The 9,861-nt window shown below is 40.8% G+C and overlaps 1 protein-coding gene across 1 annotated transcript in view; it reads left to right on the forward strand.

Moving 5' to 3' along the window:
• The window catches only part of HOMER1 (homer scaffold protein 1), a 68,069-nt gene extending 58,208 nt beyond the window's left edge, over positions 1-9,861 (forward strand). The window contains exons 6-8 of the mRNA XM_059833955.1: positions 2,409-2,519; positions 4,175-4,255; positions 9,673-9,861. Of these exons, the coding sequence (XP_059689938.1) occupies positions 2,409-2,519; positions 4,175-4,255; positions 9,673-9,861 (381 nt within the window). The remainder of the gene's footprint in view (positions 1-2,408; positions 2,520-4,174; positions 4,256-9,672) is intronic.

Genomic DNA, 9,861 nt, shown 5'->3' on the forward strand with positions numbered 1-9,861 from the left:
CTGGGTTTTCTTCTGTCTCTCCAGTTGAGGCTCTTACACTTTGTCTAAGTGGGTATTCACTGTGCCAGTGCTTGGTAAGAGCCAGTGGGTATTGCTGAGTGCAACAGTTTTAAAAGAGAGATTGACCTTAGATGTTACCATACAATGTTCCAGTCTTTCACAAGGGGTGGGAGAGGGTCTGACCTTGGGTTCCCCTAACAACCCTAGCCCCGGGTTCACAGAGGCTTCCACCTCCAATTCAAGACTCAGTTCAGCAGAATAGCTTGGAAATGTTTAAGAAGTTAAACATCGGAAGGGGTGAAGGTGGGCGAGCTGAGTGAGTTTGACAGTTTCAGCAAAACTTAGAAATGAGGTAGACCTCTGCATAAATCTGCAGCCCGCCATACAGGAACCTGCATAAAAGTGTGGCAGCTCTGCTAGATAGTGAAGGGTTCTTGACTGGCCAAGACCCTGAGCAACCAAATGTGACTTCAAAATTTACCCTATTTTGAGCAGATGACCACCAGGGTCCCCTTCCAACCTAAATTACTCTGTGCCTCTGTGATTCTTGCTGTATCTAGATGTTAGTTCGGACACTGTGTAGACATAGGTTTATCCCAGTCGGTGTGTTCCAATTCTGCTTGTTTGTGTTTGTGTAATTGTAGTGGTGAATACTGTAACAGTCACAATTGGTAGCAGTCGCAAGGAATCTAAATAGATATATTTTTGTGTAATTGAAGCAAATTGAGAAAATTATCAGCTGTAATACTCAGTGGCATATAAAACTGAGCAAACGGCTATTACTTTTTGCCATGAGCACTGATACTTCTTTTGGGACAATTCCAGCAAATAAGATAGTTCTTTGGGTGGCGGTGGGGTGTTGTGTTACCAAGCTGTTTCCTCATCCCTTATTCCCCTTAACCCCTCCCAAGAATTTGCTGTAATCTCAGTTCTCTCCATTTATAAATCTGATGTGCAAAAATGTCTAATCACGGTTTTCCAGTAGAATAAACTAGATTCGTTATGGATGTTACAGAGGGGAAGTTCATTCCCAGTGACTCAGAAAGGAGAAGTTGATAGTGATTTTGTTTTAATTTTCTTGTATTTCATCTTGGCTTTCCTTTGACTTCTCTCTGCACTCAGTAATCTACCTTTTGAGCCTACAAATTATTCAGAGTCTGAAATTACTGGCATCACAGTGGCTTCACTAGCTAGACTGCATAGGTGCTGGAAGGCACCAACCTTGATTCCCTGAGATGTTCTTTCATCTAAGAAATAAAATTGTCCTGGAGAATGCCTGACCTCTGTCTGAGGGCTACTTCTCCAAGACAGTTAAATGGAGACTTGAAGGTTTTCGTTGCAGAGTTGGGTAGCACTTTGTTCAAAGGAGTTTTTGGACCAGATTTGTTAGTTACTGTAGGTAGATGGTGGCAGCTCTGTTGAAGACTGTGTACTAAGATTGACAGGCTCATATCTTCTGGAAAAAATGAGTTATTAGGTTTTAAATAGTGTTTTTAATATTTTAACAGTTTGTTATTAAACAAAAAGGTTTTAGTGCACACATCCACGCAGACATGCTGTGTGAGAGTTCTCTAATATTTTGATCTGTAATTTGAGAGGCACATGAACAAAGACTTTTCTGGGTAGACTCTAGCTGCATGGAGTTTATTTCTTCAGTGCAGAAGCTATTTTTTGACAACTGTTTATCTGTGAATGGCAGCATAATTAACATCTCTTTGATTAAAAAATAAAAAAAAAGGGCATACCACTGCCAGGTATCTTAACTTATCCAAGGGCAGATGGAGAGTATTTGCTGTCTGCTAATAAAGAAGAACTGTGCAAATCCAAATTGTGCCATTAGCTGTTGGCTTTGTGACTGAGAGATGAGATCCAAAACTAGAGGAAGTAATTAGTTGGCAGCTGTACGTTGGTGGCTGAGTGTCTGCTATTACACTCTTGATGTGGAGTCAGAAATGGAGGCTGTGAAATGCTAATTGGCTTGCTAAGATGTGGGTGAGCATTGTTCCTTAGTTGATTAAGATGGTGCAACATTAAAAAGTGTCATATGGAGAGGTTAGATAGACAGATCTGTGTTTAAACGTCTAGCCGTTACTGTTTCTGAAATGGTAATTCAGTTTCTTTCATAAAATTTTCAATATTTAGTAAGTATACATTTTAATTAGTGTTCTTTTCAGTGTGCAACATATTAAATTCATTGTTTCCAAATAGTCATAGCAACCATTTTATGCTAAATAATTTGTTAAGGATTTTTATGCTAACTTCATAAGAACACCTTCACCATTTTAATCAACATAAGTCATCCAGAACTAAGGGTATATTTCAAATGCAGCTATTGATGCAAAGAAGTAATAGTATCTTGAATTTGTTGAAATTGATTCTGTATGTGTTCCTTCTATTTATTTCAACAGGTGACTGAGCTAGAGTGTGTGAGCAGTCAAGCCAATGCAGTCCACACGCATAAAACAGAATTAAACCAGACAATACAGGAGTTAGAGTCTACGCTGAAGAAAAAAGAAGAGGTATTTGCTAACATTTATTCTTGGCTTTTCTGTTATGTCATTTCTAAAGGCTTTCGATGTTAAGCTTGTGACAGCTGGTAAATACTGTATTATTTCCTATAGCTGTTACAAAGTACAATTTTTTCCAGCTTCTTTGAAATTATTAATATTTTTCTATGTATATAATTACAGTCCAATATAGAGCTGGGTATCTGAACAGCAAAAAAAAAGTATCGTTTTCCTGTTTGCTTTTACCACGCATCTCTGCAAAAGTAAGTCATAAGTGGTTTCCACAGAGAGGTCATCACACTGATGCAGTCCATATTCACTAAGAAGGGAAGCTGTTGTAAGCATGCTTTCCTTTTTCTGGAGAGTACGGTTTGGAACAAGTCATAGATCAATGCCATTTTCAGACCAATCTGTTCTTCAGGCTATGTTAATATAGGTGACTTTTATGATCCCTATGATCAGCCCTTTCCTTAAATGCATGCCAAGCCCCCAGCCTGCAACCTGATAATATTTATTGTGCCATCTGCCTTGGGCCGGACCAGCAGCAAGAAAATAAGAGTAATTGGAGTAACACCTGCACTGGCACGGGTCCTAGAGGAAAGCAGATTTGTGCCACAGAATGATCGAGAATTGCCCCTTTAGGGATGGGAAAAAGGAGGTGGAAGGAGCCGTGTATGAAGGATTATTTGCCCAGTCTAAGACCAGATTCCTTGAGCCCCCCGTGACAGACGCAGTGGGCACTGGTGTGCGGGTTCAGAGGGGCAGTGTGTCTTGCAGGGTCGTGCTGCCAGCGGGGCAGTTGTTAGGTGTTTCCAAGGAGGATGCAGGAGAGGCACGGTAGTTTACAGAATATCCACCCAAAATGGAACAAAGCCTTTTCCAAACTCCCTCATACTTAAGAGATTAGCCTCGGGTTGGTAATGTTTCCCATTTTGGTGCCCATTCACTTTTGAATTATGCTGAGCTGTTGGCTGCAAAGAGATCTTTCCAAAAGGAGTTCTGGGAGGTGAATATGGCCTTCCGGGGAAAAGTACTTATTAGTTTTAAGTTTGATACCTTTGAGTTTCATTGTTTCTGTTCTTGTCTCCTGAAAGTAAGCTAAGAAAAGGTTTCTCTTCTGTTCGTTATTTATCAATATTTGTTATTTTTATATCTTAAAACTTTCTTCTTGCTAAATTAAAGATACCATTTCTTTTAGACTCTTTTTACAGAAATCAGTGGTCAAAGCAGGCAATTTTTTGATGCTAAGCCTTGCTGCTAGTGACATAATAAGCAGCTCAGAGATGAAAATTGGATTTTCTCTTGAAAAAATGGAAAAGGAGAGATTCTAATAGAATTTAAAGTATAAAACTGTTTCTCTAATTACAAGAACCCTTAATTTTCCAGGAAAAAGTTTTTTCAGATCTTTTGTGTGGGAGAGAAAAATTTGGACTTTTATAAAAGAAAATGCTTATCTGTATTGTTTTGGAATGGAATTGCAGTTTTGGGACTGTGATTCTGGAGTATTGAGGGCAGGGCTTAAACTTCATGTGCTGTGATGGGCAGTAGCCAGCTGCCAGTTTTGGTATCATTGCAATGGCTTGCTCGGAAGAAGCGGTAGTCAGCTTACCTGAACTGAGGCCAAGCCAGGTAACCTGTTGCTAGCAAGGTCGTCTTTTCTCCCTTAGGAAATAGAAGGATTGAAACAAGAAATCGACAATGCCAGAGAGCTCCAGGCACAGAGGGATTCTCTGACCCAGAAGTTACAGGTGAGCTATAGCGCATCATCTTAATTTAGAGAGAAAGGATAAAAGATCATCAAGTGAGCAGTTCTTATCAGCAACTTGTGTTATATTCACTGAAGGTGCCAGATAAATATGTAAGTTAGACTGTATTGCAAAGTGGTGGGTTGGGATGATCCTTAGGCATTTGTATCAAAATTTCCACCTGCTGTAAGCTGCTATTTTTACCCGAGGAAACACACCCAAATTTCATCTACAAGTCCATAGAGTACGCTCAGGCTAGCAGATGTCCTTCATTGATACACGTCCTGGGCAGTTCTGGTCTCACTTTCATTCCAGTGTCTTCCCATAGGTCTTGTGTGCCACTCAAACTGTGAGGCTGTGTGTCATCAGGTTGGGATGAATTTGTACTCAGCTTTTAAACATGCCCTGAGAAAGTAAAAGTTAAAGCATTCTTGTGTAGTACAGACTTTAAAAACACACTTTGACATTTTCTTGGAATTATTTAGAATCATTGTGTTTTTCTTGGTTTTTCTGGGTTGTTTCTTTACTGAGTGTAAAGCCAGATACCTCAGCCTGCCGGAATCAGTGTGCCCTCAGTATACTCTCCCTTGCTATGTCTAAGCTCCTGTCTGTCTGTCGCTGGGCTGACCAGCCAGCACATATGCACCTCCCTTGTGAAACCTGCCTTCAGAATGAGGCTGACCCAAAGCTTAGATGAGTTAAACTCTGAATTCAGCCTTCAGAGTTTTGATAGGACTGGAAACTTAGGCATCAAATAGCTCCAGATCCCAAGTGCTGAAAGGTGACCCTCGCTGTTCTGTGGCTCAAACTAAATCACATTGAAAGCAAGCCCCATCAGACTTGCCACAGCGTAAAAATCATTAAGCAGGTATTCTTTGAAACGCATTACATGAATCGGAACTTCCTTCAGTCTCATTTTAGCCTACAGAATAAACCACATAAGGGCAAAATGAGTTTATTCATTTTTCCCCATTCTTAAGTCAAATTATCTGGAAAAAGTATGTTACTACTTTAAACAATCTTTAAAGATTGTTTTGAATACACCTGAGCTTGCCTTTTTCCAAAAATTGTTGCTGGCTTTAGGCTAAAAATGGGAGTTTTCAGCTGCAAAGGCGCTTATCTGAGAGACTCAAAAGGGAGATTACAATGAAAGTTGGAAATTGTTCTAGCAGTAGCATATGCAGTAATCTCAGTGTAAGATCATATGAAAAGTAATAGTGAGCAGGAATTAGCTATTCTTAGCAAGCAGAATTATGAGAGACTAGTAAGAGATGAAAGATGAGAAAACGCGAAGTTTTTATTAAAATTTGTATTTTATAAAGTCAGTAGCTTCCTGTTGGTATATTTGTATCTTTAGTAACCAAATGGATATATTGTGTATATATGTCCATACGTCACGTTGTAGGTGATCAGTTTCTGAAAAGAGTTCTGTATGGTTCTATTCAAGTGAATTTAAAGCTCACTTAGGATCTGAGTTAAAAGTTGCCTTTCTTAAGCTTAAAGCTTATTACTAGCCTGATGCAGCCCATTGAAAAGATCTTGATTCTTTGCTTTGCTATAATTGTCCTGCTTTGATTATACTGGCCGTCTCTGAGCCACTTCACCCTACATCGGTGACATCAGTGAAATGGTGTTTTCTTCTGTAGCTCCAGACTAACCATCTCACATCTGTTCACTTAGTTGACTCATCATCTGTTTTCAGGGTGATTGTCTCCAGGGTCCGTATCTGTTTGTCTCGCTCTTTTTTCTTCTGCTCTATTTTTTCTCTCTTGTGTTTGCAAATGGATTATGTAAGTCTAAAATATTTTGGAGTATAGCCTGTATGAAAAATGCTATACAGAGAAATTATTATTTCAAGGTGTATTGCATTTCTGACACCCTCGTATCAGGGACTGAATTAGAAATCCATCATTGGCAAATTTCAGTGAAGAGCAGTATGTTATCACTGTGAAGGGTAAGTATCAGGGCCCTTGTTACTTAATAATTTCATTGGCAATGTAGAGAAAAAGTATCAATGAGTCATGATCAGTGTGACTCTCACAGTAAGTCAGGATATCTTTATTACTGTGGCTGAGTCCTAAATATAGCTGTTGTGTATGGTTTGAATATTTTATTCAGATCCTTGCACTGAATTCCACAAAAGATTATTACAATGCAAATAACAAACATGACTTGTTAATAATTTATTTCTTTTCTAAAAGAAAACAATGTATGAGAAATGATTGTGTTCGCTGTAAGAGGAGCTTGAAAAAACAGTGTAAAATACACCTTGCAAAGGTGTATCAGAAGAGTCAGTTTATTGTTAGACGAGATTAACTGCAAATGAAGTGAAATGACACAACTAGGGGAATAGATTGCATTACATGGACACCTCTCCACTTCTTCCAATCAAGAAGCAAGCAACAGTTTTGAGGTAGACTGATTTGTAATAGGAAACTGCACATGAGCTGGATGCGAACTTGTAATGCAATACTATTGCAACGATCATTAATGCTAATCCAGGGTAAATATACGTAAGGATCAAATGTAAAATTTGGGAAGAGGCATTTTCCAGAAATGAAAAGCAACAGCTCCTGGCATATTTCAGTTAGTTCTACTTCCCATATGTCATTGAATATGTTAAGCATAAGTTAGGAAAAATAAAACAGGAGCAAGTGTGTGAGAAAGTATATCTGAGGAAATGTTTGGGAAGCTAAATGTATATGGATTAGGAAAGAGATGTCAGGAATGGCATACAAATAAAATATGCAAGCTGGAAGTTTAAACAAAAGAAGGAAGCTCTTCTGATTTGAAGAGATACAGGGCAAGGACTAGCAATGGAGAGTTAGCCTTTTGCTGTACATGGATGGGAGTTCCTACATCTAACATAAAGCTTTTGGTTTTTCGTGGGTGCTCCCACCCTAACAGCTCACAGCAGAACAATTCCTCAGTTTAAGAGCGTCTGAGGAGGGTCTGAAAGATGATCTTCAGTGCTAGATCCAGGCCAATGGGATGCTCTTCGGGCCCAGATATAAAACCATATGAAATAAAACTTTATATGTATCTGTGGATTTGTTCCAAAGTGGTCCCTTTCATCACTGGCTTGCCTACTTACAAAAATTAATTATCTCTGGGGTAAGGTCAGTGGCAAGGAGACTTCCTAGAGCACACATATTTGGTGAGTAGAAGAGGAGCAGTGACAGGAGAAGCAGGACGCGTAATCAAACATGGAAAAACAACCATCGGTTTTGTGTGAGCTGAAGAAAGGACTGTGTCTTTCCTGCAGAGCTGAGGTGACTTTGAATTTCCCTTCTTGTCCTCTACTGCAGTCATTTGGCCTCAGAGGGTCTTGAACCCATGCAGTCACTACACCAGGTAGTACTTGTCAGTACTCGGTTTGGAGGGCAGGAGTAGGCTCAATGAAGAAGAGCCTTCAGTGGGTGTAGCTGGCTTATAATCAGTTAGCTTGTTCATTTATAGCAGCGGTGGGGTAGCTAATCACTACATAAACACATATGTATTTTAATTTATATTGTTTCTACAAATACTCTTTTCAGTTAGCTTCCTTTAGTGCTTTGGCAACCATACTGTTTAGTATTAAACACATTAAGCTAATTCTTCTCTTGGTCCTGGCAGCAATGGATACTTCCTGCTCTCAGCTGTGCTGTTCAAGACCAGTGCCCAAAACTCTGTAATTTTTAACTTCCGCATTTACAAACAAGAAGTAAGGGAGGTATTCCAGTTCAGCTTGCACGTAACCCTTGGTTGCATAAGAAGCCACAATTATGAGGAGATCAGGTTCCCGAGGCTCTGCCTTCTCCACCTGCACCACGACTGTGGGTCCCAGAGCCCTCCCCCCCTGCAGAGGCTGGGAGCCAAAACTGAGCACTGGCCACATCACCCCATCCCTCCTCCGGCCAGGGATGCAGCGGCTGATCGGTGCTGCCATCAGACCCCTCACGGGTGGAAACTTCTCTTGGGCCACGGACTTTGACACAAGGCTGCCGTGTTATACCTGTTAACTCATGACTGCCCAAATATATGCGCTGTATGGGTCAGGTTGTTTCTTATGGTTAGCTGAGATCTCTCCAATGTAAACATATATTTGTTAGCTTTAGAGAGAGACAGAAGAATCATCATAAAAACAGTGGGAGAGTGGGAGAGCAGAAAGCGGAGTCGCTTGTGCTGGGATCAGTGACCACTGCCAAATCTCCTTCTCCATGGCTGTGTGAAACAGTTGTTGTAAAAACGCAGAGCAGGCCTGTTAAAGCGTTGTGACACAAAGCCGATGTAAAGGGAAGCGGTGTTGAAAAGATGTTAATGTGTGTAAATACAAATTCATGATGCACTTTTCGAGCGAATGGCTGCACAGGGTGTATGGTGTACTAAATACACTGTCCCTGTTGTGCTGCCTTTGAAAGTGCTTTTCGTAACTGAAATTACGAAATCTAGCATGAATCTACGAGACGTGCAATGAATGGGACAAATAACAATATGCTATTCCAGACCCAGATGACTGCTACATTAGTAGTTGGATAGAAGAGAGGGCACCCGGTTTGCACAAAGCCGAGGAGCGGTGACCTCCCTGCGCTGCCAGGCGTGAGCCAGAGCTGTGAGGGGTCCCAGCGGGCTGGTGCCGGGGGGCTTCTCTTCCTTGTGAATGAGAGCTGAGCTTGCTCAGGGTCAGATCCCCTCAGCTGCATGCAACATGCCGCTGCTTCGTCTTCCCACCCGCTGTATGGGAACAGCTTGTCCGTACGGCACGGGTGGCTCGCGCTTTCCCTGCTCCCACTGCTGCCCTACTGTGGGGCTTGCAGGTGGGTGCTCCAGGGCACTGTGCAGCGAGACAAGACATTCGGCTTGCTCTTGCAGGTTTAAATCTGTTACAATCAGTGTCACCTTGACATCAGTCATGCTAGCTTATGTTTCTGTCTTAATTTTCAGGGTGAAAAGGCCTATAATGTGGGACAGGAGTAAGGTAGTACTCCTCCATCCATAAAGCAGTATTCTGGATGAGTTTCTGTATGAGACCATTTAATGGGGACTATGTCCTTGAGCAATTCATGTAGTCTAAATCAGGGAACACTTGAACTTAAGTAAACCTTTGAGAAGCTGTTTTCAGTAAGTGGCACATTTCTGAATGATAGAAGCAGTAACTTACCTGAGTAAGTATATCACATCTGTTGTTCACTGACTAAATTTCATCCCTCTCCAAAAGTTTCTGTCCTTCAAATGAATTACTGAAAAAGTGGAGGAAGTGGTGGTACGTACGCAATCGTAGTTAACAATTTGGGTTCTAGTTTTCATTTAGTGGAAACTGTAAAGGGTCACAAATTGTTTTAAAAGCCAGGTGACAAAAATAGGACACAAATACCAGCAGGAGGTTAGACTGCTTTCTGTTTGCAGACAACACATTAACATGTTATGTATTTTCTCTGAAGGAAGTAGAAATTCGAAACAAAGACCTGGAAGGCCAGCTGTCTGATCTAGAGCAACGTCTGGAGAAAAGTCAGAATGAGCAAGAAGCTTTTCGCAATAACTTGAAGACACTTTTAGAAATTCTTGATGGAAAAATATTTGAACTAACAGAGTTACGAGATAACTTGGCCAAGTTAATAGAATGCAGCTAA

The sequence above is a fragment of the Gavia stellata genome, chromosome Z, assembly GCF_030936135.1.
Source record: "Gavia stellata isolate bGavSte3 chromosome Z, bGavSte3.hap2, whole genome shotgun sequence".
NCBI lineage: Eukaryota > Metazoa > Chordata > Aves > Gaviiformes > Gaviidae > Gavia > Gavia stellata.